Raw genomic sequence first — 27,701 nt, 5'->3', positions numbered from 1 at the left:
AGTGAACAATATATGTAAAAAAAATAATATTTGTGTTATAACATATACTGTGCAGGGGGTGACTTGCACCTAAAACTTCTCTCTCCTGTGGAAGAGGAATGAGCCAGAGGCAGATTTAATAGTAACGACACCAAAGGACATAGAATAGGTAGATTCACTTGTAAAGACTTTCACTTCCAAAAAAAAACAACAAAAGTGGCACCTCTGACTTTTGAAATTCCCTTGTCCCAGCCTTACAGAAGTAAACAGAATGTCAGGCTGTACATGTGACAAGCAGCACTTTTGTCGGTTGGTGAACTCCTACCGTTGAACCCATTTTAAACCAGTTCTAGTTGGGTTGTTTTTAATAAATCTAATTTTAATGGCCATTTTTTTAAAATTATTTAACTAGCTAACATTTGTCCCCTAATGGATTGTTGGTTCAGTCCAGTGGCTTCTCTGATATAGTCTAGTATTGATTGCTTAAGAGACCATGTCTGTTCTGCGTAGGTTTCTGGCCAAGGCATTGTTTCTTTGAAGGAGGCAGTCTGGAACAGGAAACCACATCTGAATATTTTATAAACAAACATGACAGAATTTTATGGCCTTACACACAAACACGTTAACCCAAGTCTGTCTTGCTTTGAATATTTTTAATGTTATTTAGCAGTGCCAATGAGTATAAACACATTGATGCAATTAAGTGCTATAAATGACACTACTGGAAACATATGATATACCACTAATTTTATAAGAAGGACATGAATATTGAATGTCTCCAGTCTAGTCTTTCCTTAATTGTGTATTTTTTTCTAATTTGGTAAAATTTGTACTTCCTGAGGCAACTGATTTTTTTATAATAAGTCAGCCATCAGGTTAACTAGTTTCTTGGAAGGAATTAGGAAAGTAACAACAGAAAAAAATCTAAAGTGCCACCAAAAACAAAACAAATAAGGTCTCCACTTTGAAGGTGCTGCCTCTCCTTCATCCTCAGTTACTAGACTGAGAATTCAAGCATAAGAAAGCCTTCGTACATTTAATAAAAGTCGTGAGACTAAATCCTTTACAGCTGATCCGCTTTTTTGGCATAAACTCCTTTGATTTAAGAGTGTGCAAATTTAAGTTTAGACTCATCAAACAGGTTTCTTTCAATTAAATAGATAAAGAATTAGTAACAAAAAAAGTCTCAAACAGGGAAAACATAACATATGTTTGATCATTTTTGATGGTTATTATAAAAATATAGGAATGTGTGACACAAAATATGTTTTAAAATATCACAAGGGGTCAGTATGAGTGAGGAGTAATGTAGTAGGCCAGCATAAATCATTAACATGTATTGCATTTCCAGACACAGTCTGTTAAATCCCTGAGTTATTTTCTAGATTTGTTATTTTGCATGCAGTCAAAATCATTTTGTGACTATCTGTTTTTATTTTAAAGACGCCATCATTACAGGCAATTTGGAATCATCTGGATTTACTGAAGACCCTGGATTGTTGCAGCCTGAAGACAGCAGGGAAAATGTACTTTCATTTACTGATGTTTCTATAATGCCAACAACTCACAGCCTACAAACAGACCTACTTCATAAGCAAGACTTAGGTGTTAATTCTGTTTCTCATACCGAAGCCATTCACATCACATCTCCTGTTTCTGTGCCTTCATCATCAGCTATTGGACTCAGTGCGACACATACTGTAATAAATATGGAGCCAACTGACTTACGAATAGATGAAGGCAATGTTATAACAATAACTCCAATTAGCAATGAATTATTGTCTAGTGAACTTGCCACTCAGTCTCCTGCATTACAAACAGATTCTCTGGTTTCACCCGAACACAATCTGACTTTGAAAATTCCAGATGCCATAGGAGAAACCACTGAGCCTTTTTTCCATGATGTGACCACAATTATGCAAAATATCCTTCCTGATGATGGGTCTATTGTGTTTATACCTTCCTCTACAGAATACCCAAAGCCAGTAACTTACGTTGAACCAACAGTATTTGATATGAATCATGAGTTAGAAATTACAACAGAGGCAAAGCTTATTACTGATGCATTTGAGGGCATTGATTTTGAGAGAACAGAAAGAATCTATGATCTAGACAGTAGCACTGGATTCTCATCTTTCACTCAGGACCGTCCTTTTGAAACCACTCCTTCTACACTAAAGTATCTGACAACTCCTTCTATGACCACCACAAATAAGGGTAAGGAGCTGGTAGTGTTCTTCAGCCTGAGGGTAACAAATATGATGTTTTCAGAAGATCTCTTCAACAAGAGCTCCCCTGAATACAAATCCTTGGAAAACACATTCCTTCAAGTGGTAAGTTCATTAGCTACTCATTTTCTCATTGATTATGTACAGTGATTTTGTTAGAAGTAGTGCTTATTTAAAGAAAGAATTAGCCTATTAAACACAATTTAGGCTTTTTATTAACTGTTACACAGAACATGAGACGTGCATATAACACAACTGGCATGTCAAAATATATAATGTCAATAATTCTCAAGTTCTCAGTCATGATGACGTTATTCTTGTTTTAACTGAGTCTGTCACTAATCACAGTTTATATCTTTGCAGAATTCTTTATTCACCCTGGATTTGTTATGCTGTTATTAATGTTTTTTTTAATTATTTTTATAATAGAGCCAGTGACATCACCATATCACAATTTTTAATTTCTATTTTGTTTGTGGTTGGCACCACTTTGTGTAGTTGTTCACAACCATTGCCATCTTGTTTTCTGTTGCTATGGCCTTTGATGATCATATGACCCAATGATATGTTGCTTTGTCAGATCTGTTTTTCCTATATAAGATGGTGGTGCTGTTATACTGCCAAAATGAAGACAGCACTATTATGTCATTATGCAGGCAATCACACTTTACTTGACAAAGTATCTCCATTTTTTTAAAAATGTGCACACTACACTAACACATTTAAAAGAGAGCACAAAATACAACACTATCACAAAGCTGTGCAGAAGTAACAATTTCCCTCTACCCAAATAAAAACCTCTCACCCCAAAAGAAAGAATCAAATATGCAAAGCAGGAACAATACAACTAGAACACTAGGAGGGATTACTCTTATTCTGAAGAGTTAAAAGGCAGTGACATAGTCCTTTAGATGGTCTGGATGAGACAGATTTCTAACAGATCAAAGAGAATGTGCAATTGATTGCTGTGGCTGGGAATCTGGCAGACCTGAAAGAGGTGAGTACAGGTTTGCATTGCTCTCTGTCTCAGCATTGACTGGTGAGGACACTTTATGATGGCTGCTGCATGTCAACGTGATCCATCTGAGTGGCGGAAAGTGGCAGTGGTGCGTTGTTTAAGAACTTGTAGAGGTTAGGACTAGGGCAGATTTTATTAATTGATTTCAAATTGAAATAGCGATTTGAAACAGTGTGATTAGCAAATTGCAAAGGCTGTGATTTAGAGTATATTATGCAGAGTATTTGACAAATAGGGCTGTTACATTGAACACTGCTATTTGCATGTAATTAGAATTTATTTTAAAAAAGTTTTATTTGAAGGCAAAACCTGACATTCAATTGTAAAAAAAACAGTTGTCTCATTTTGCCCATACTAATTTTGGCACCGTTACTTCAAATGTGCTATGCAAAGCTACAGTATTTTGCAGATCTGTTTTGTTTCATTAGTAAAATTTACAGTTAGACTCCTTCAAAATGTTTTTTTTTCTGCCCCACTGCTGTGCTCTTTGATCCACAAGTCAGACCTGTCGTTGTGAGTGGGCCTCAGGACGCATTGTTTATCCAAACATACCACTAGGGCCATCCATTAATATTTTTTTAATGAGGAAAGATTACTACTTCATATAACATGCACATACTGTTTGTAGTTGTTGAACTGAAGCGGTTATTTTTTTGATAGGTGCCCTGGCATATATAATCACATATCATGCCCAGACTGGTTAATTGGTGGAGACAATAACTCCACATTACTTTTGACAGGAGGTTGCACGTACATCCAAAGTCAACAGTGTGGACTGTTAATAATTAGAAAGCATAGCACATCAACTTAAAGCCTATACTTTATAGATTTTGCTCTCAATTCTTAATTTCATGACTGTCTACCTGATATTACACTGGAAGATCATCATATTGGCTACAGAATTCAGCTATCATGTCAAACGAGCGAGTTGGACTGAATAAGATGTAGCAAGTTTGTAGATGAGGACAATCCGAACCGTTGTACTGATATAGCTCCACACAGGATAGGCTTTTACTTCGATCTCCTTCTGTGTTCATTTGCGTCTGGTCACGTGTTGTGCAGTCGCTGCTTTATCTTTTTTGCCTTATACATACGTGCTGTCTGGTTTGATGATGCAATATTCTGATCTCCAATGTGTAATTATTGCAGTCTGTAGAATCTGACTAACTGTAAAAGACTGCAATGTGCTTATTGCCTGGCTTTTTTAAATTTTTTTTAGGTAAGCAGAGCGCAAGTGGAAAAAAGACAAGCTTCACGTGTCCTTTGATATTTTAAGGGACAGTTTGTCTAATTACCAGGAAGCTGTGAAATCTGCTGGAATAAAGTATTTTTCATATATTATCTCAAATAACTGTCATAGACCTAGAGTTTTATGATAGTTTTTAGTGTTAACACTATGCTTCACCCATCTGCTACTACATGGCCTAACATGACACCAACAGTCTGCAAACATTATCTCTGATTTTTTTTGCTGAAAACATTGAAGAAATTAAATTCCACATTACTACGCCCACTGTTGATGACCCTTTGCTTCAGACCCATCTCCACGTTACCCTTTGTTTCTAAAATACTGGAGAATTCCTTATTGTTCATCTTGAGCAGTCTATGGGCATTCAAGGGACTGCTTTGAAATGGGTTCAGGTCATACCTCACTGGCTGAAACTTTTCAGTCAGCCTGGACAATCTCTCCTCCTCTTTGGCCCCTTTCACCTGTGGGGACCCTCAAGGATCTATTCTGGGGCCTGTTATTTTTTCACTGTACATGTTGCCCTTAGGATCAATTTAAAAAAGCAAAAAGAACATGATATTTCTTTTCATTGCTATGCAGATGAGCTATGTGGATGATACACAGTTATGTCTTCCACTAAAACAGATCAAATCAAATTCTTTTAGACCTTTATTTGAATGTCTGAAAACATTAAAATATGAATGTCAGAAAATTCTCTTAGTTTAAATGACAAAAAAACAAAGAGTGTGTTTTGGACCTTCTGATCTTATTTGTGCTCCTGCAAGTAATTTTTACCCTTTGACAACCCACTGCAAACACTCAATAAAAAATAAGATTTTTGATAATGCCCTTAAAGTTGATAAACAAATTAATTCAATTGTTAAAGCCTATTTTATCAGCTGAGGGTATTAGTTAAATTCAAGTCATTCCCTTTTATAGATGATTTTGTAAAACAACAACACCAATTTATTTCTTATATAGCCCAAAATCACACAAGGAGTATGACAATGGGCTTTAACATCCCTACGAAAACAAGAAACAACTCCCAAAAAATATACTTGTAGGGAAAAAATGGAAGAAATCTTGTGAAAGGCAACTCAGACAATGGGTCTCAAAAAATGGGGTAAATATACAATACATAAAACAGAACACAAGTAATTCTCTTCACAGAGCTGGATGGCCAATCTATTGATGCCACCTCAGGAATGCAATACAATAGTACAATAGTAATAGTACAAACTACAAAGCAAAATGCATGAATAGATTATATCACTATTGAATGCAGAACTATCACATAAGGATACAAATTTGTTCAGAGTCCTGAAGACCTCGGGCAAACAAGCTGCCTTCTCCCCTAATGGCCATTCCACAGCTGAGTGAGCACTGGGCCCAGCCAATCTGAAAAAATTACTCTTCTACCCGATGATTCCGCTGCTCCTTTATCAGACCTGACTTTTCCATAGGCAGGCAAACACATGTGAGTACCAAGAAGAGAAACAGAATAGCTGAGCGTTAGCAGATTATAAAAATCACATTACTTATGTTTTAGTACTAATGACTAACAACAGAGATGCAATATGCACAGATAATCAGCAGCTCTACTCAGGGTATGCTAAACTGAAGTAATGAGTCTTCAGTCGGGATTTGATAGCTGAAATCTCTTATAGTAGTAGGCAGGCCATTCCACAGCTTTGGACCCTGTAACTAAAAGCTCAACCTCCCACTGTTATTTTATTAATTCTTGGAATCATAAGCAGACCAGCATCTTGCAATGTTAATGTGCGCTCTGGTTTGAAAGTAGTGAGAATGTCAGATAAGTAAGCAGGACCTTGGCTATTTAAGACTTTCTAAGTTAAAAGAAGAATTTTTGAAATCTGCCTTAAACTTACCTGGGAGCAGGTATAAGGACTTAAGAACTGGATTTATGTGTTTGGATTTTCTTGTTTCTTGTAATAATTCTTGCAATAGTATTTTGAATTAACTGAAAGATCAATAAAGAATAATTTGAACAGCCAATGAACACTTCATTGCAGTAGTCAATCCTACTAGAAATAAATGCGTGAATTGATTTCTCAGTGCTAATACATGCATTTGTCTCTTCTCGCCTTGAAAATTGCGACTCATAATTCACTGGAGTTAATCAGTCATCCCTTGTTCCTCTTAAGCTAGTCCAAAATGCCGCTGCCAGGCCTCTAGCAGGAACATGAAAACAGAATCATATCACACTGGCTTCACTATTCATTATCGGATCAACTTTAAAATTTTCCTGTTTATTTTCAAGCTCCTGATTGGTTTAGCTTCCATTTATCTTATTGATCTCTAACACCATTATCCTCCTTCATAGTCACTGAGGTCCTCTGACCAGAAGTTATTGGTCATGCCAAGATCTAGACTTAAGCTTAGATGGGACGACCATGCTATTGCAGTAGCTGCCCATAAACTTTGGAACAATCTACCTTTTTATATTAAATCAGCACCAACTTTGGTTACTTTTAAATCTCATCTGCAAGCCTTTCTTTTTGCCTCAGCTTTTTAAAGTTTTTATTTTAATTATACTACTATCTATACTATTTATTTAATCAGTCTTGGCATATTTATTTTATTTATATATGTATTTGTGTAGTTATGGAACCTGTACAGCACTTTAGTCAACTTCTGTTGTGTTTTATAAATACAATTGACTTGACATCTGCTGTTTTTCAGTTAACTCTGTTGTGTAGTGTTTGAGTACGAGGTCTGCTCTGTTGATGTGAGCTCATCTGCTGCTCAAAGTGGCACCAGCCTCTCACTACAACTCACCTCTTTAAACAAGCACTTGATTGATTAGCATGTCAGAATCTCTGCTGTTCACTTATTTTGAAGGTATTGTTTTGTTAAAAAAGTGCAAAATGATTTACTTTATTTAAAACTAGAAATTCGTATTGATTAGTGCCAACAAACAGAAATGCAAAGTCTTGCCTTAATATTTGGTCTTGGTAACAGGTGTACTCAGGGCAGTTTTTCTAAACACTTCCTTAGTGATGTAAAAGTATAATTATGTATCTGAATAGACTGAAGGAGGAAAAGTAGACACATTGCATGACCCTTATTTTATACCATGACGATTGTGCATTTCTGAGTGACTCCAAAGTTGGTCACCAGCTTTTTTACTGAATGCCATGATATTAAATATACACTTCCCAAATAACAGAACAACTCTGCCTTCAATCTGCTCCTTGTTTTACTTTGTTTACTGTTCTCACACTGTCTCTGTCTACTATTTGACTGGCCATTATTTGCCTTGATCCTTGTCAGGATAGCAAGCCATAAAAGCAGTAACAAAAAAGAAACTTTAATTCTTACAAGGCACAAGTTCTGGACGGAGGGCTAAGATTGTACTTTCGCACAAAACGGGTTGTGTGGTTTGAACTTAAGCATCTAGCTGTCTTTAGCAGACTAAAAACAAGATGGGTGTGCTGATACTTCACTTTATAGGATGCAGCTTCGTATTTTGATTGCTCTTACAGTTCCCCAAGTACCTCTTTTGTTGGTGTTTGGAGACAGAAATTTGCTGAGGCATTGAGGAAGTCTGGCAAACCTGAAGCTACAAATAATCGAGAGGAAGTTGCAGCTCACACCCTAACATTAGACATATGGGTGAGCAGCCTGTACCGGAGTGTTGTGTTGCTGTGAAATGGAAGAGAGTTCAGAGAAGAACACTTGACTATGTGCAGTCCTCAACCAAGTGGGCACAAATGTAATTTGTTAAAGTCTGGTTCAGTCTTTCTACACCCCTATTTGCCTGGGGATGATAGAGAGCTGTCTGAATGTGATGAATGCCCCAGATGGCCTGGAAAGAAGAGAACTCTGTTGATACAAACCATGATCCATTGTCAGACATGATAGCAGAGGGCAGATCCCAGCAGGCAAACATAGAATCCAAGAGTCATATGTTGTATTAGACCCTGCAAGCAGCATGGCCTCTTAGTGTGCAGATCATAGACCACAATGAGAAAGTGTTGGTGTTGGTGAACTCCATGGAACTTCCCAAAAATATCCAGCTGCAAGCACTCCCAAGGCTGATCTGTCAAAACTATGGGGCTGTGAAAGGAGAGGGAGAGGAGAGGGTTAACCAGTTTTCCCACTGACAGGGCAGATAATGTAGTTGCAAACAACATGTTCAATATCTCTGTCTGTCTCAAGCCACAACACTAGATCAATGCAGTGTTTAACCTGCTCAAAACCCAAATTGCTTTCATGAACCATAATCAGAATGTATGCTCAGAACTAGCTAGGAATGACTGTATGAGTCCTATGTATAGGCTACACAAAATCCATTCCAACAGGACAACTCTGCCTGTAGTCTGCAGCATTGAGGCAGTTCATCCAAGATCTCTGAGGACCAACCTGTAGAAATGAAATCCTGCAGCTGGGAGAGAACAGGGTCATGTTCTGAGGCCTGTTGAAGCTTCTATAAGGAGACAATGGCTCTCAGTGGAGAGTGGAGCATTTGAACAAGTTCCATTTTACTGACGTAAGGTCTTGGGTCTGTGGTTGTGTAGCGAAAAGCTCAGGACAGCAGGTCTGCCAGCATATTTTCATGACCAGGGGTGAACTGTAATGTGAAATTATACTGCAAAGTCTCTCCAACCAGTGGTAAACCCAAATGGGCATGTGTCCAGTGTCTGATGTTGACAATAGTTTTGTGAGTGCTTGATGGTTAGTGCATAACATGAATGCCTGCACATAAAGAAACATCTGCCACCAATCACAAGCTCAGACACATGCTACAGCTTTCAGTTCACACACAGAGCTGGACTTAAAGCCAGGAATGTGAAGGCAATGGGTCACTCAGTACCATTCTATAGCTGAGGCAGCATTTCTCTTACCACTACCCTGGAAGCATCACACATAATAAAAGCTGACCAGTTGACGTCAGAATAGGCTAGGACAGGTGGAGATGTGAGTTGTACCTTCTGGAGAAGAACAGCCTCTGAGAAGTTAGGAGTCCAGGAACAAGACAGATTTTTCTTCAGTAGGTGATATGGCAGGGCTGTGGTATTGAGTACTGTGGCAGAAATCAAAGATAGTAGGTACACACTAGGAAGAATAAAACGCTGGGCAGGACAGAGGTCCACCACAGTGAAGAGATACTAATATTTCTTTATTTGACATTTTTGTACTTGGTTATCAACCAGTGCATTACAGAGCCCACTCAAGCACACCTCCACAATGGGCCAATTTACAGCTACAAATTAGCCCAACACACACACACAGAGTTGTGGGAGATCAATGTATATGAAGAATTTTGCAGTTTTTTGTATGACAGGGATGAAATAGAATCAAAAGAAATATATATACTTTAAGAAATCACGTCTTTCAATGTATCTATTTTCTATGCTCACGTTTTCCTTATTACCTGGCACCAACAAATGAATATCATATTATGTCACACACTCTACACATCCATTCATACAAGGCCAGTAAATGGAAAAATACATATAGGCATAAGAAAAGCATTTTAAATTCAAACAGAGAAGAACAATGCAAGAAATCAAAGTCATATTGCTAGAATGTTCAGTTTGCAGGATCGAGCTAATAAACCATGCATTTCTTAATTTCACTGCTACACTGTTAGGCAGGAGCATCCCACTTAGCACTTTGGTTACTGCTACTGCCTCATAGCTCTGGACATCTGGCCCAAGCACTTTCTTGTGGGTATTCTGAATGGTTGTACCACTTGACAGTAGGTTTCCAGGGATAAAGGGTAGCAGGTCCCAGTGAAGCACTAAAAGAAATAGGAAAAACCAATTTGTCATTTGGAATACAAGTTGGCAGTTGAGGAAGAAGGGTCCTGTCATGTGAATGCGCTTGGTTACTTAAAGAGGTAAAAGGCATGGAAACCAGTACTGGAGAGACAGAGAGAGAAAATTGCCACTTGGGTGAAAGTATGTTTGTTACGTTCTTCCAGAATACTACAGCCAAGAAGTGCCAAGAATGTCTGGCTTTACATTTAGTGTGAACGAGGTCAGAACATTTTCTCAATAATTTTCTCAGTAAGTTGTACCCTTTAAAAAGTGAGGAATAGCTCTGCTTGAGGGCATTTTTTACTTTTAATTGAGGAGGCCAAAAGCTGTTAGACCCAACTATTTAAATATAACATAGGGCTCAAGGACTTGGGAACGTATTAGTGCAAATTCTAACTTGGTCTTTGTTTCTGTGTCTTGTCCATTACTCCTTCCTCTGAGGAAATCATTTATAGCTTACACCAGTGAGTTCATTGAAACTACAGCCGACTGCACAGTTTGGTGACAGATCACCAGCCAGTAGAACACACTAGGATCTTGTTACAGTAGATCGATGAGCGGTGAGAATGTAAGTGCTCTTTGGAACATAAAGTCAAGCAAGTGGGTGTTACCTCAGTTGGTGAACAGAGTTTCAAGATACGTATGCTCAGACACAGTAGAAAAAAGCAATGTTTATTCTGTTCTTTGTTTTATCTGGTCATTTATTTCTCCCCAATTATTCTAAAAGATTGACACAAACTCCCTTCACTTTATGTATAGAGAGATACCACAATTGTGCCCTCTCCTATTAAAGTTTGAATATTTACCTCATAGACTTGTATCGAAGACCCTGTGTTGCCATCATTTAAAGTATGTCGCTGTAATCTGTTAAGTTGATTTAATTGTATCGAATTTTAATTATATGAACAGAAACCAGACACATTTAGGTAAGACAGCTGACAGAAAAAGACATGTGTCTCTCACATAACACACAAGGCAAGCTGACTGACAAGAAGATAAGCAACAAACAACTGTTCACTGGAATGGCAGGATATTCAGGGAAAGAAGGAGTGTCCAGCAACCCAAAAGTTCAGTTTCTGGTTTAAAGTGGCTGTTATATTTTCTGTTAGTGATGAACGTGCAAACCGAAATGTACCCATGTTTGGATCTTGCATGATCATATTTCAGACTATGGAACTGTGTGAGATGTGTAAATGCTTAAACATTGCCCAGAACAGCAGATCTCACCTACGGACGGATGGAAGACATCACTCCTGCCCATGCCCTGGACAACATGCTTTCCCGCACTCTCTCTTGAAGTGGAACAAGTGCAGATCACAGGAAACCCCGAAAGTATCAATTTTTGGCCAAGTAGCTCATCTTCGAGTATTATATTATTGTTAATGTTAAGCCTATATTAAACAGAAGCTAGTATAATTTTCCTTTAGTGTTATTGATTCTTTATTCCATTTAGAATCACTTTTGTACCACTAAGGAAACATAGAAGATATATCTTTAGTATGATGCCTCCTCCACCAGGGTTTATTATAGGGATGAACTGTGCCTGACCTTCACATTATATAGTGCTTGGAGTTCTGCACAAAGAGTTAAATATTTGTCTCATCAGGCCACAGAATCTTTTAATGAATTTGTAAACCTTTCTGAAAACATGTATTCACTTTGTCATTAGGTGTTATTGAGAGTGGATTGATTAGCAAAAATGGTAATTAATTCATTTAGAAAATTAGAACAATCTATACAAGAACAGACCATTCAGCCCAACACTTAATTCTTCTAAAATAACATCAAGTCTAGTTTTGAGAGTCCCGAAAGTCCTACTGTCTACTGCACTACATGGCAGCTTATTCCAAGTGTCTGTGGTTCTCTGTGCAAAGAAAATCTTCCTAATGTTTGTGTGAAATTTACCATTAACAATTTTCCAACTTTGTTCTTGATGAATTCATTTTAAAATAACACTCTCGATCCACTGTACTAATTCCCTTCATAATTTTACTCACTTCAATCATGTCACCTCTTAAGCTTCTTTTGCTTAAGCTGTAAAGGTTCAGCTCTTTTAATCTTTCCTCATAATTCAACCCCTGTAGTCCTGGAATCAGCCTAGTCGCTCTTCTCTGGACCTTTTCTAGTGCTGCTATGTCCTTTTTGTAGCCTGGAGACCAAAACTGCACACAGTACTCAAGATGAAGCCTCACCAGTGCATTATAAAGGTTGAGCATAACCTCCTTGGACTTGTACTCCACAGATCGTGCTATATAACCTAACATTCTGTTAGCCTTCTTAATGGCTTTTGAACACTGTTGGGAAGTTGATAGCTTAGAGTCCACTATGACTCCTAAATCCTACTCATAAGGTGTACTCTCAATTTTCAGACCTCCTATTGTGTATTCAAACCTAACATTTTTAGTTTCTATGTGTAATACTTTACATTTACTAAAATTAAATTATATCTGCCACAACTTTACAATTACACAATTTAAAATTAGATCTACAATAAAGTGTGCAGAAAATGAAGGGTTCTGAATCCATTATAATAATAGTAATTGTAAAAGCAGTAATGATCTAAAATCTTTTTGCTTTTTAGTACAAATGAATACTAAATATTATGCTAAGATCAAAGGAATGTATATGACAAAAAGTAAAAAAAATGTATAAAATCATCATGTGTCTGATGATATGTGGTGGCATAATAGACAAACAGGCAGAGCTGTTCTTTCACATGTACAGTATAACACCTTTAATTGCTTGGAAATTAACTTTGAAATGAACAATTTCTTTATTGATTGCAATCCACCATTGTAAGAATGTAAACAAAGGAGTAAACTGCAATCTGTTCAGAAAAATAATTAGATAAATAAAATACTTGGAATGGAACACGTGGGGATAATCTAATGCGCAAAGTCAGTTGTTAATGTGATTTTGGAAAGATGTGCAGCCTAATTATAAATGGGGATACAAAAGGGAAATTGAGAAAATAGGCGTCAACTGAATCAATATGCTTCTCATGTTACACCCATATGTTCATGGCAAAGAAAAAAACAAACTAAGGAATACTATGTGACATGTAAGCAAGATGGACCTCTGTTAAGTTTTTTGATATATCAGTCCGTCGGAGGGACAAGTTGGAGGGTTCTTTTCACAGAGTGAGTATAGGAGAGGTGCTAGTATTGATTTGATTTAATATGGAACATAAATACATGGGAAGCAGTGTTGATGAATTCTTGTTTCTTCTATTGCTCAGTTATTGTAATGTGATTAATAAAATCAATAGAATCATTAAAAAAAATAAAGAACAGCTATTGAATTTAAACGTTGCCCTAAACATTTGGCCCATAGGCATGTGAGGCACTTATTATCTTTAGGCAGAATCTGTTTTGAGGAACAGAATAAGCCTCCATTTTCATTAAATGTCATACAAAGAAGAGAATTTTATTTAGAGAATGCTTCTGTACAGTGCCGTATGGTCACAATACTTGTCTGAAAATAACACAGTACTCTTGGGATTTTTATAATCTACAAAGTCTTTTATGATATGTGAAAATCAAAAAAAATTTATAGAATAAGATCTTAGTTTTATTGTGAACAAGTCTCTAATGCAAATCCACATTTCTCTTAGCAACTTTATATTAATAAGACTTATGAAATTTTGCAGTTAGTGCAAGAAAAATGTGATTTCATTATATTTTCTATGATTTTCTGCCTCTAGTTATGTCAAATGTAGATGTCAGTATAATTTACCCTAGTAGCTGAGTTGTATTTTTAAAGGTAACAATCACAGGCTGTAATTATTCCAATGAAAAACTTAGAAGAGACATTTACTGTAGACCGTTTTGAGCCCAAGATACTGAATGCACAGCAGATTCCAAACCGTTTTTCTTATTGGACTTCTTTTATTTTTTCACTCTATTTTTATCACGTTTACCTCCAAAACTATATGCACTAATAAATTATTAATAAAAATACCATTACAATAACTATGAATTCAATTAAGGTGTTTTTTTACTAGAAGAGGTTTTATATTTCACTATATTCAGACTAAGGGAAAGTGTGAAACAAAAATGAAAACAAATGAAATGTAAAACTGCATATAGGAATTTGCCGCAGCGTTAGAGCCTTAAACTTCAAAAAGAACAATACAAGTTGGCAACACAATAAACAACAAACACCATCACCAGAACATTGTATGCAAGAACAGCAAAGTGCAATATTTATCAGGTTACTTCAAAATACATAATTCTAGGTCTGCAATAATTAATCCATGTCATTTATGATAAACATATCATTGTGGTAAACATGTTGTCAGAGAATTTTGTTATTAATTAATTGTGTTGCCCCTTTACCATTGGAATTTGCAATAATAAAGGAAAAATCTACCCAAAATCGGTAATTTTTATGTGTTGCTTACCCCATATATTTACTAGTGGTTTTCATGCAGAATGAGAGAAAACAGTTTGATACATAAAGGAATACAGGAGAAAGTAGTATGAAATGACAGCTTTTATTGGCTAACTAAATAGATTATAAATGCAAGCTTTCGAGGCAGCTAAGGCCCCTTCATCAGGCAAGGTGCCTGCCTCAAAAGCTTGCATTTGTAATCTATTTAGTTAGCCAATAAAGTGTCATTCACCCTACTTTCTCCTGTATCAATCTATGGCTAACACAGTACAACATTCTACCGCTATACATAATGGAATGTAATGGTGACCTGTTCTATCCAACAGCAAGTAATGTGAAGAAAGAACAAAATTCTTACACAGCTTGTGTCGCATAATCCACATTTCAGTACAAGAAATGCACAATCCCATAATTATGAATTTTGAATTGAAGACTTTCTCTCTCCCCTCTATATAATAAAACACTACGGTCTGTTTGTGTGTCCAGTCCTTCAGAACAATCAGAATGGTTAGTTTGGCTTTGATGACACAATTAAAAGAGAAAGTGTGACTGTGAGACACATGAGGAGGAGTAAATGTGCCGGAGGCACACTGAAAGTCACCCTCAAAGACAGGAAGTATTACAGCAGACAAGAGGTGAGCAAGCAAATGAGTCTGAGAAGCGCACTTTACAGAAATGTGTTTGATAGTGGGTGCACTGGTCAGACTCACGCAGATGCCAAGTACAAGTAGGGCAAGAGATAGTAAATACTTTTAAATAATTCTGTTACCTGTCTTGAATAGCATGAATAGTTAATAGTATTTTTGCAGTAAATGCATGCCTTTTGTATGTTTTCAGCATTTGACTGGATAACAGATATGTGGATTGACACGAGTAATGTGAGAATTTTTTTTCTTGTTCCCATGAACATTTTCACATCATTTCCTGTTGGACTAAGCAGGTCACCATTATCTTCGATTATATCATAAATTGATGAAATTATATCATAAACTGCATGAGAATGTGAGATCAAAAAGTTTTTCTCAACCATCACCACAAAACTTATGGGATAAGTAGCATATAAAAAAAATATTATTTTTGGGTGGAGTATTCCTTTAACACTAGAATTACCAGAGCCTACGAAAAAACTTGTAGATCTGTCCCACCTTAAATCGCTTCTTAAAACAGTTCTCACCTCTCCACCAGCGTCTTTTGTAATCTAAATGTGCTGATAAAGAAAAGCTGCAAGTAGCCAGCTATTCCATCCCCCCACCAACTGCACGAACTTCTCCCAGCTCATGCCTTGATTGATTATCTGGGAGTGAAGTGGACTTTTAGAGAGGAAATAATAGATCATTATTTGGAATATACGCATTTCATGTGTGTTCCTTTTTTACAGTAATGTGTGTAAACAAATTTTTAAAACAGAAACGTTTTTCATATTATAGTAGTAAACGACAAAATGTAGGTATAAACTATATAATATATGAAGCCTGAAGTCCAAATATCAAAGAAACACTTTCACAAAAGGTACAAATATAACAGAACAAGTATGATTTTATTCAAAAATATAACTGCAGAAAAAAAGCCGCCTTAGCATGCCACATTGACACATAATTACTACAAGTGCCGCAGTAGTGTAATGTTATCAGCTGCTGACTGGTAATCAAAAAGCTCATGAGTTCGATCTCGCACGACTCAATTATGAGAAGTAAACTGTTCTTATTCTTACTATTTTAGAATAAAAACACGCATTTGATTTCAGTGTGTAACAGCCAGTAATTTATGATACTTGTAAAGGTTAGTTTTTTTTTTTTTATTCACTTTTCATTCTCAGTCTCAGTCATGTTCAGGATCCTTCCCTACCCCCCATCTGAGAATGTTGTTTTCACATAAAGATGCGCTGTAGCTCTGCAGCGTACTTGAGACTGCATTCTCGTACCAATGCTTGCGAACTGAAGTGCCTGCGTGCACTTTTCGTGGCATTACATGTCTATTTTTTTGAGCATGCCCGTGTCGCTCAAACACAGGAACATATGTTGGTGTACAAGAATAAAAAACAAGTGCACTTTTATTCTAGACTATAAGTGAAGAAAAATAAAGCAAGTTACAGTAGGCGGTTGATACGACAGCTTGTGTGGTGCAATGCTAAGAACTGCTGATTTCCGATCCATGCTATATAAAATCATCATATTCAAATATTCACAATTCCCACACACCCTTCCTACATTCACGACATGTGTACTTGTTGCAGTGTACACAGCTCTCCGTGCTATGGTTCCTATTACACTGAATGAGCACCTGACATTGTACTTTCTTCCCTATATAAATAACATTCGAGTATAGCGTCTCCAAATAAATCACATTTGAGTTATAGCGCATCTTTATGTGAAAACAGCAGTATCAGATGGGGGGGGGGATCGTGAACGCGACTGAGAGAATGGAACTGAATTAAAAAAAAAAGCTAACTTTTACAATTATCATGCATTTACACTGGCTCTTACAGATTTACTGAAATCAAATGTATGTTTTTATTCTAAAATAGTACAGTACATGCAATATTATTTGAAAACGAACAGCGTCAGATCGGGTTTGAATACACGCTGACGCTGTTACAGAAGCGTCAGTTTATTTCGTGCAGCAGTTTCAACGCACAGTACATGCAATATTATTTGAAAACGAACAGCGTAAGATCGGGCGCATATTCAAACCCGATCTGACGCTTCGCTTTCAAATAATATTGCATTAGTGCGATGCTGTTTTTACATATATTGTCTCTTTCATTTATCTTGCGGTTTGTAATCAGTGACTGCGTGTTTTTTTTCCCAATCTTGCCAGTTCGCATAGTTGCTGTATGGTGCGGTTTCTTTTGTACTCCAGGACATGCAGAGGACAGAATAGTACAGAGCAGTAAGTTCAGCGTTATATGCAATCTGACAAACAGACAGGCAGAGAAGGCACTAGATATATAAATAAACAGGGAAGGTCCTGTATAATAGATATATAAAAAAACAGCTAAGGGGATAGATATATAGATAGGAAGGAAAGGCACTATATTATAGGCAGACAGGGAAGCTCCTATATAATAATAAAATTACTGTTATTACTATATAGACTGACAGGGAGTTCAGGCAGGCAGAACGGCGAAGGTTAAAAAAAAATCCTCCCCAGCAGGGAATCAAACTCCAGTCTCTTGAGGTACAGCAAGTCTGCTGCGCTCTAACTGACAAAATCTTGCCAGTTTGCACACAGAAGCTGTTGTAATGTTCTTGAACCTTTTATGAAAGTGTTTATTTGATCTTTGGCCTCCAGGCTTCACACATTTTATAGTTTATGCCTACATTTTGTAATGTTTATTACTAAAATATGAAAAAATTTCTGTTTTAACATTGTGTTTACACAGATTACAGTAGAAACGAAACAGACATGAAATGCGTGTGTTCCAAATAACAATCTATTATTTCCACTCCAAAACTCCACTTCACTCCCAGATAATCGAGGCATGAGCTCGGAGAAGTTCGTGCACGTTCTAAGTCGGTGGGGGATGGAATAGCCGGCTGCTTGCAGTTTGTTTTTATCGGCACATTTACAGGACAAAGGAGGCTGGCAGAGAGGTGAGAACGGTTTTAAGAAGCGATTTAAGGTGGGACGGATCTACGAGTTTTTTCGTAGACTCTGGTAATTCTAGTGTTAAGGATAACTTGGGGCACTGCTCCTCCTCTCCCAGCAGATGGTGCTATTGTGCAAAAATTAAATAAGTAATAAACGTGCTTTAATAATTTAGTGTATTGTATTTTAAAAATATTTAGAGGAAACTCAATTTAGTCATAATATTAACATTTTTCAGTTTTTCTGTTATATGCTTAATGGATTTTCTCATCTAAAATAATATGTGTTTTTGGAATATGTGAAATTGCCTTTGTGACTGGCACTGCAACCTTAATTTTACATTATACAGGCAGGCCTTCAATTCAGCTTGAACTTTTATTGCTAGGTAAAGAGTTGGTAGGAATTTTTCTTGTAGCTCCATCCATGCACAATAAGGTAAATACAATTAAACAACACAATATGCAATACATGACACCATTACAACATCATATATAGTAAAAATGAAAAATATATTGCACAAAAAGCAAATATAAAACAATATTGCAAAGAATTGCACTCCTGCCCAGTAATATATCAAGTAAGCCTTTAAAATATAAAACAAAATAAATAAACATTATTTGGATTAGATGGAGAAGTTCAGAAACAAGCAAAAGACAAAAATGAATCAGAGACTGTTTAATTAAAGTGAAAGGCAGTGGGAAAGAACTGTTTCTGTTCCATGAAAGTCATTGGTGCAGAGAAAGGGAAAAGGAGAGGAGACAGAATACAGCCCTGAGGGGACCTTGTGCTCAGCGTCAATGGCCATGATTTCTACCTTCACTATCTGAGATATGTTCCTTAGACAGTCAGAGATCCAGCCACTTGTGACATAGTCCACATTCATACTGATTACTCTGCTTTTTGGGAGCACTTGAAAAGAAAACACATTGGAGTAAAGATGATACGTATTTGTCTCACTGTCCCACTTGGACTTAAGAATCCAGCAGCACTCTCAATGTCACTTTTTCTTCTGGCATCTCAAAATATGCATAATTTCTCCTGCACAGTATGTCTTTTGATGATAGCAACGGACATTTTTTTGATGCCATGCAATAAGGAAAAGATAGTTCTGAGCTGTGTGAAACTCAGTTTATTTCAGGTCATTGCTGCCATCTAATGGATAAAGTTAAACAATATACTCACTAGACAACATTTGTTCATGCTTAACATTGTTTTTAGCCTTCTACCCCATGAATTTGAATTTTGTGTTAAGTTAGACCACACAGTTAGTAATTTGTTGATATCCACTTTCTGTGACAAATGTAATTTTAGTGCATACTTGCGCTAAAAAAGTTTTTTTTTGTTTTTTCTGTCCACTCTAGCCATCGGACCTTACTCTTATTCTATGTTAATTAATGTTGACTTATGTTTATTTTTTATTGTGTCTTCTATTTTTCTATTCATTTTGTAAAGCACTTTGAGCTACATTTTTTTGTATGAATATGTGCTATATAAATAAATGTTGATTAAATGATTGATTGATATTGTTATGAAGAAAAGCATTGTACAAGGAATTAAACTTTGTTGGAAAAAATGTGCATTTTTGCATAAATATTGCATTTTTAAAATCTCCAATTAATCATAATTAATTGACCAACTAATCTGTAAGCAAAACAGTCGTTAGTTGCATCCCTACATAATACAAAAACAGAATACATTTTCTTCATGGTCAATTTGTGGAGGTAAGGTCTGTGTTGAGAAGAAGTGTATTGGGAATTTTCATCAATCAGACTAACTACTGTTGAAGAAAGATCTGAAAATAATAAATGTTCCTTGATTTCAAAGACCTGTAACATTTTCTTGATGACAGTAACTGCACCATATAGCTGTCTGAATGAAGGGGTCTTTGATTGGATTGTTTGCTCATTTCTTGAGAAAAGATGGTTATAGTTTCTGTACAGAGTACAATTTTAATCCCACAGTTCTTTCCACTGTCTAGACAATTCATTACACTTTATTTCTAAGAAAAAAGTAAAGACACTTAACAATTTTCTTGTATAACTGAATCACTTTTTTATTAGTGTGGATTAAACATTTGTAGCTAAAAGAAAAAAAAACACTTGCTGTTGAGCTTTCATTATTAGTAAAATCTCTTTCATTCCAATGTAGGTTTTAAGAAATGGTGGTTCACAGGAATTTAAATGTTTCTCCTTATTGTAACACCATGTATTATTCAGAATCTAGTGTCTGCAGTTTATAACAGCCATTTAACTTAATTTCAGAATATTCAGCTCCTGATTTTTCAGTTCAATTTATTTTTGTTTAGTACAATACCATTTACAAGCACTAAGTAGGAGGAGGAGGAAGTTAGGAGCACATGCTGATATAGTGCATTGCCGCACCCACCACATGACAAACCATCTCAAGATCCCAGATTAGGACCTGAGTGGACCCTGAGTGCAGCCATGCAATGGGTGACACCTCAGCACCACACTAGTTCAGATGGAATGGAACAGTGTGAAGTTTTTTATGGTGGATGGAGTGGCGATTCTGCCACCGACCCCCAGGTTTTTTGAAGTGCCTACTTGCAGGGCTAGATGCAGATTAACGTCATACCCAGGACTGAGCAATTGCAGGTTAAGGGCCTTATTCAGGGACCCAACAGAGTAGAGTCACTTCTGGCGTTTACAGGATTCGAACCAGCAACTTTCCAATTGCCATTGCAGATTCCTAGGCTCAGAGCCACCACACAGTAAAGTAGGTCTTTATAAATAAATTAAATTTAAAACAAAATACATAGCAACATGCAAAAATATTTTAAAAAATCATAGCACAAAATAATCAGAAATATGAAAATATACATAAATATTTACAAACTTTCATTGTGTAAACTGCATTTCCTAAACACTCCAGCAATGCACCATGACAGATCCAAGTTTCATTTCCAGTGAGGAGAACAGCATTGAGTTGAAGTGCCACCGCAAGATACCAAGAATAAAAAAATAAAAAAAACTCTTTTTCACAGCTGTTTTTAACATTTTAACAATTTTTAAGAAAATAGCGTAATTATGAAAAAATAAGTTTTAATAAGACTCTTACTATTATATTTGTATCTAGGATTATTTAGTTAAGATGTAGATTTAAAATGTATAAACTTTTTTTTATTTAAACAGGAGTTTAGCAAAAAGGTTTAGAGAAAAACCAGTGCAGACACATGGCAGGCAGGCAGTTTATTCACATATCACAAACACTAATGGCATCATGCTGTCAGGCAATGGGGAGACGCTGCAAAAGATGAGGTGCAAAGCCCAGCAAGAGAAGTAAGGATTTATAGGACATTATTGACTAACTTTGCGATGACTTTAGAAGAGGAGAAAAGGTGCTGTTTTATCTCTTCCTCTTTTGAACCAGCAGCTCAACAAATTGACAAGAATAGGAATGCGTTTTAACAGAATGTTGAATTCTGGGACACATTTATGCAAATACAAGCAATTCTAGGAAAGAAATGTAAATATGAAATAAATGTTAAAAACTACCATTATTTTTTAATAGACTATATGTGTTTAGGGTCAGATAAACTAACCAGTGTGTATATGCTTGTAAGAAGATGTGAAATGGGGGTTTAGGAACTGATATTTTTTAACTTGTATCTCATAATTAGCTTAAAATAACTTTTTGTTGACAGGTAGGAAGACAAGAGGAAATTCTCAGCTGTCTGATTTTTGACTGATATCACTTACTAAAAATAGTCCATCAAGCCACAGTTAAAGAGAAGGCACCTCTACTTGCTTGACACAGATGCTATACAGCTTTTAAAAGAGCTAGATGGTGTAATAAGAATGAGTCGGAGACAACATAAAGATTTGGGGCAGCCACCCGTATAATTGAATCGGCTGCAAAAAGTAGTTTTAAATAGCACGATCAGCTTAGTTCAGAGTCTAGAACAGAACTGCCTGTACTGAGGCAAGATGGCAGTTTTAAAGGGCTGGAAGGGAAATGACGTCATCTATGCCGGAACTGGGAGTGGTGTCCTTGTGCCCGAAGTGACGTCATCCTTGGGGCCGGCAACAGGCGGGATTTCCCGGAAAAGGTCTGCAAGGGACTGAGAGAGATAGTCAGTACACTCCGCCACCCCCTGGCCTGGCGTAGAATTACTAGTGTTTAGGCCCTTCAGCTGGTTCCCATGCGCACGTGTATGACAATGGCATATGACTTTTAAAATGAGAAATGTGAAACGCAGTGTTGGTATGAGACGGAGAGGGCAAAGGCAGCTTTGAATACAATCATCACGCAGTCAGAGAACAGAAGTACAGATCCAAAAAATGAAAATGCACCTCAGCGGAGAAGAGGAGAAAGGCTTTGCAATGGTGCATATGTATAAAGATTACCTTAGCTGGATTAAGAAGAATAGACTGTTTAATTTACATGGACATCCATAACTTGGCTATACAGACATTAATTTGAATAATTCAGGTTGAGTTCGAGTTGTGCACTTTCACGTGATTTGATATTTGTTCAGCTTTTTTGGAGTTAGGGTTGCAGAAGTCAAATGTTATAGGATCCTGGCAGGAATTTCTCATGTCCTTGTCCTCTATTAGGTTACTTGTCTAGCCTTTTTAAGGGTAGCTATCTTGAGAGGAGCACCAAAACCTTGCATCCCAGGGGGAGTGCAGCTCTTAAGCTTTGCAGACCAACTTTGTGGTGTTCTTTGTCACCTGTTCAGTCTGTTCCTAAGGTTCCAGAAAGTGCTGCTGCTGTGCAATACATCCTGTATTGTTCCTGTTTGAAAAAAGGCAGGCGTCTCTTCACCTAATGACTACAGGACAGTGGCACATATGTCTCATATCATGGAGACCTTTGAAAGGCTGGTCCTGGACTATACAAGTCCTCTTATGGTAGTCCTGCTGGACCTAGTGCAGTTTGCCTAATGGACAAAGACTGGATTGAAGTGATTATCTATTTGCTCCACAATACTCATTCTAACCTATACAAAGTTGGCATCACTGTGAGGATTATGTTTTTTAATTGCTCCAGCTCCTTCAATACCATCCAGCCATCTGTGTTAAGGGGTACACTCAGACATATGAGGGTGGATGAGCCTAATGTGTCCTAGACAATGGACTATCTGTTGGACAGACCGCAGCTTGTGATACTGAAGGACTGTGCTTCTAGTCCTAATGTGAGCAACACCGGAGCACCACAAGGAACAGTCCTGTTTCCTTTTCTCTTCATGCTTTACACCTCAGACTATTAAATATAACACCAGGTCATGCCACTTGCAGAAATAATCAGATGATTCTGCATTAATGGCATGAATTGAGAGAGGGGATAAGACCGAGTATATGAGTCATGTCGAGAGCTTTGTTTCTTGGTGCAGAAATAATTGTCTGCAAAGTAACATCAGCAAAACCAAGGAACTGGTTACTGACTTTTGCCACACCAAAAATCCTTTGTGTCCAGTCACTATTCATGTAGTGAATGTAGAGGTGGTGCACTCCTACAGCTACTTGCGGGTCCACATTAATGACAGATTGAACTAATCTCATAACACAGAGGAACTGTATAAGATGGGGCAGAGTGAGCTCTTTTTTCTTAGACTACATTATATTTTTTTATCTTTTATTGAATTTATTAAAAGAATGTAATATTCCATACAATCAAGTCAAACTTAACAAAACTAAATTAATTTCAACCCCTACCCATGAGAAAGAGAGGAAGGCCAACAGCCAGAATAAAACTTTGAGAATAGAAAAGAGGGACAGAAGTCCTTGTCCCCAATTTAAATGCTTATTTTAAAATGTTATTGATTCAATTAATGTGGGTAATGACTTCCTTTACATCTTCTACAACTCTGTAACGGCCAGTGTGATTTTCTACACTGTGGTACTGTGGTATTGCGTGTCCTAAGCTCATGTCAAAGGCCACTTTTTAAAATAAATAATCGCCACACTCGCAGCTTAGCGAGGGGGTGTGGTTATGTGGCTGAAGTGGTTCCTGGGGAATTTGTGCTGCGGGTGTTTCTCACCTAAGTGCACAGGTGAGAAACCATCCGCATCCGTAATTGTTCCCGGGAGCTGCTGATTGCCACAGCTGCCATGTCTCCATTATAAATAGAAGTGTGAGGCGGCTAGGAGGAGGGAGAAAGAAAAGAAAAGAGAGACGGAGGTTGCAGGAGAAGAGGGTGGCAGGAAGCAGGAGGAGAAAGTCGGTGCAGGAAAGAAAGTTAGCAAGCAAGCGAACGAGCGAGCTGGACTGTGAGCCCTAGCGGTGTATTTGGCCAACAGCTAGGGCAGTGCGTAGTGGTCACTCCCGCTGAGCATTTTTGGAGGAGCGGGAGTGACCAGAAGGAGGATGGCTCACCGCATAAGGCCAGCGAAGGCAGCGGGAGTCAGGACTTAGGACGTGAAAGCCCCAGCGTGAGTCGCAGTTTAGTGAAGTCCATCAGAGCCAAGGATCGATGAGGCGAACGAAACAACAGGAAAAGCAGAGAGAAGGCCAGTTGCAGCAAGGGTGACTCCCCTGTTGTGAAGCCCAATGGGAGAAGCAGGGAAGCCGCCAGGTAAAAGAAAGGCACCGGGCTGATTTGTTTTAAAGAGACTGCTTTAAGCCATTGTTTTAACTTTGTTGTTTTTTAAGAGTTTTTTTTTCTGTTGTGTTTTTTAACCTCCACCCTTCACTTGTTTTTATGGATTATTTATTGAAACTGTGCAGCACTGCACTTTGGACACTGTTTGGTTTTGTTGATTTTTAAATAAAAGCACTTTGCACTTTTTGCAGCATCCCCTTGCTTTGTTGTTCCTCACTGCCTAGCTCATCGGTGACATTACCGATGATGTTGGGTTAGAGGGCTCCCTGAAACAAGATGGGAGCATGGAGCGAACTTGCATCGTCACAGGTGCTCTGGGCTGGTAACATCACTTTAAGAGAGGCCCACTAAATGAACAAGATAATTAAATGGGCAAGCTCAGTTATAGGACACATTTTGGACCCCCTGAAGGTAGTAGTAAAGGGGAGAATTAAAACTGAGTGCCATTATGAACAGTACTGAACACCCTCTTACTGACATACTATATATATATATATATATATATATATATATATATATATATATATATATATATATATATATATATATATATATATATATATATATTGTAAAATGGCACTATACTATACTATGAGTAACGCAGAGGCACGTGTAAATTCAATACAGTTTTTATTTTTCTCTTCAGCCGTGGGACATGCCTTCCCTGTGTACCACAGGCCCAACATAGTCACATAGTCCCAAAAGCACTTAGGCAACTCACAAACACTTTTTCTCTTCACCTTGGCACCACCACTCCTCCCAGGTAACCTCGTCCTCTTCCTCCCGATTCTGGCTCATGAGTGGTGGATGCTGGCCCTTTTTATAGCCTATCCGGAAGTGCTCCAGGTGCTTGATCACCTGTGGCTAATTGAACTTCCGGGCAGGGCTGTAGAGGTGTCCACACAGGCTCTGGGGTCCAGGCAGCACCCCCTGGCGGCCATCCCAGCTCCCCATGGGGTTGTGGAGAACTCCATCTCCCATGGAGCTCTGCGGGAAACTGAGGCACCCATGTCACCGTGGAGGCTGCCACCAAGCGTCCCAGGGGAGGTACTGAGGAGCCCATGGCTGCTTCCCCGGAACATATGCAGAAGGGGTGTCCTGGCCGGGCATGGGACCTGGTCGCCCGCCACAATACATACATACATATATATATATATATTTATTGATTTATGTATTTATTTAAAGAGCTTCTGTAAAGAGCCAAAATTTCCCCTGGGAGCAAATAAAGGTCTATCTATCTATCTATCTATCTATCTATCTATCTATCTATCTATCTATCTATCTATCTATCTATCTATCTATCTATCTAGTAAAGAGTGTAGCCCTTTCAGAGGTAGCATTCCAGGAGGAGAAGGATATAGGCATCTTAGTAGGCATGTGGCTTCTGACCCCTGCTAAGATACTGAAGCTGAGGTAGCCTGCCTTTCCCATTGTTAAGGTATTCTTGCTTTGTATCTGAGGTTATCAAGTGCACTGTGGCACTGTCTGAAATCAGAATGGCTGATGAGTGAATATTAAATAGTTGAGTATTGTTAGGGTGTACATGTAAATCAAGACTAATAATTTTAAGAGCAATGCTCTGTTGTTAATAGCAGTGACTGCAGTTTCTGGCTTTTTTGAGCCAATAGCATCATCAGTGCATCATTTTAACTTGATACTGTAGCTTAGCACTAGAGAACAAAAGGAGAAAACACTGAAGAATATTAGTTTAGTTGGTTGAACAGCTATGTAATTTTCACTAAGAATTATTGAACAGCCCTTTGGTTTTGGTTGTTTTGAAAGCCTCTTTTAATTAATTTTTACTTGACCTCTCTCCATTTAATGACAATCCTTTTGAATCATCCCAAAAACAAACAGTACCAGGTGGTAAAACTCTGCTGAAATGAATACTATCAAAATACTGCACTTGAGTCTAAAAGCATAATGCATAATATTTCAATATCATTTTAAATATGAGTTAAACCCATTTGTGTACTGTAAACATAATTTTCTTGAAAAGGATTCAATTTTGAAAATATTATATTATGCGATTAAAGTCATTCTTAACATTTAGATAGAACTCCTAAGAATATTCATATTCAGCAAATGTCTAACAATAGCTAATGTGAAGTAATTGGGCACAAGTATGGGCTAGGCAACTGCTTGAAATGGTTTTCAGAGCATCCTACAGATGGAACTGGGTCAAAAGATAAGCAGTAGGTTTCAGAAACTAATGATAATTTAAATTTACAAGGTAATAACAAGAAGCAGTGACATATTGTGATTCAGTAAAACTAGTTTCTAATGCTGCCTACTCCAGCTGCCGCCTCATTCTTTCCAACTTACAGTTGAATGGGCTGAGTGGCTTTCCAGACCCCTCCTTTTGATAAAACACTTTCTGAAGCAAATCAACAAAGAAACAGTTACCAAATAATTGAGATGATACCATGCAATAACAATGACAATGTCACATTGTCTCACTTCATTTGTAGGAGTTTAGTGTTTTGACGTTTTAGAGTAATGGTGCTAAATGCAGAATTGAAATCCAAAAATAGTTTTGTGGAAGTTCTTAATATTGCAAGATGGAATGGAAAGCCGTGTCTGTTGTGTTTTTTTATTGCCCTACTGGCACAGTTAGCTAATTAATTGGTCAAGATGAGTATCATTGAAAGAGTTTAGATGGTGATGAATTAGACTCTCTAATTTTCTGTAGAGTAACTTACTGGCCTGTAATTATTTGCAGGAATGTTTCTGTTTTATTGTATCTGCAAAAGCATTAAGACATTCAGAAAATTTCTATTAAGCCAAGGACTCTTTGAACATATCCATATACATAGGCGCTAGATGAGTAGCAGGGCATTTTAGTTTAAACATAGATAATGAATATGAACAAATTACAATAGATGATAAACACTGGAAAAGTTGGGAAAGCCAACGT

The 27,701-nt window shown here is 37.4% G+C and overlaps 1 protein-coding gene across 1 annotated transcript in view; it reads left to right on the top strand.

Annotated features, from left to right (window-relative positions):
* Positions 1-27,701, top strand: part of LOC120526611 (interphotoreceptor matrix proteoglycan 1) — a 176,037-nt gene that overhangs the window by 116,018 nt on the left and 32,318 nt on the right. The window contains exon 13 of the mRNA XM_039749774.1: positions 1,423-2,312. Coding sequence (XP_039605708.1) covers positions 1,423-2,312 — 890 coding nt within the window. The remainder of the gene's footprint in view (positions 1-1,422; positions 2,313-27,701) is intronic.

The sequence above is a fragment of the Polypterus senegalus genome, chromosome 3, assembly GCF_016835505.1.
Source record: "Polypterus senegalus isolate Bchr_013 chromosome 3, ASM1683550v1, whole genome shotgun sequence".
NCBI lineage: Eukaryota > Metazoa > Chordata > Cladistia > Polypteriformes > Polypteridae > Polypterus > Polypterus senegalus.
This window is presented reverse-complemented; position numbering and strand designations above follow the sequence as displayed.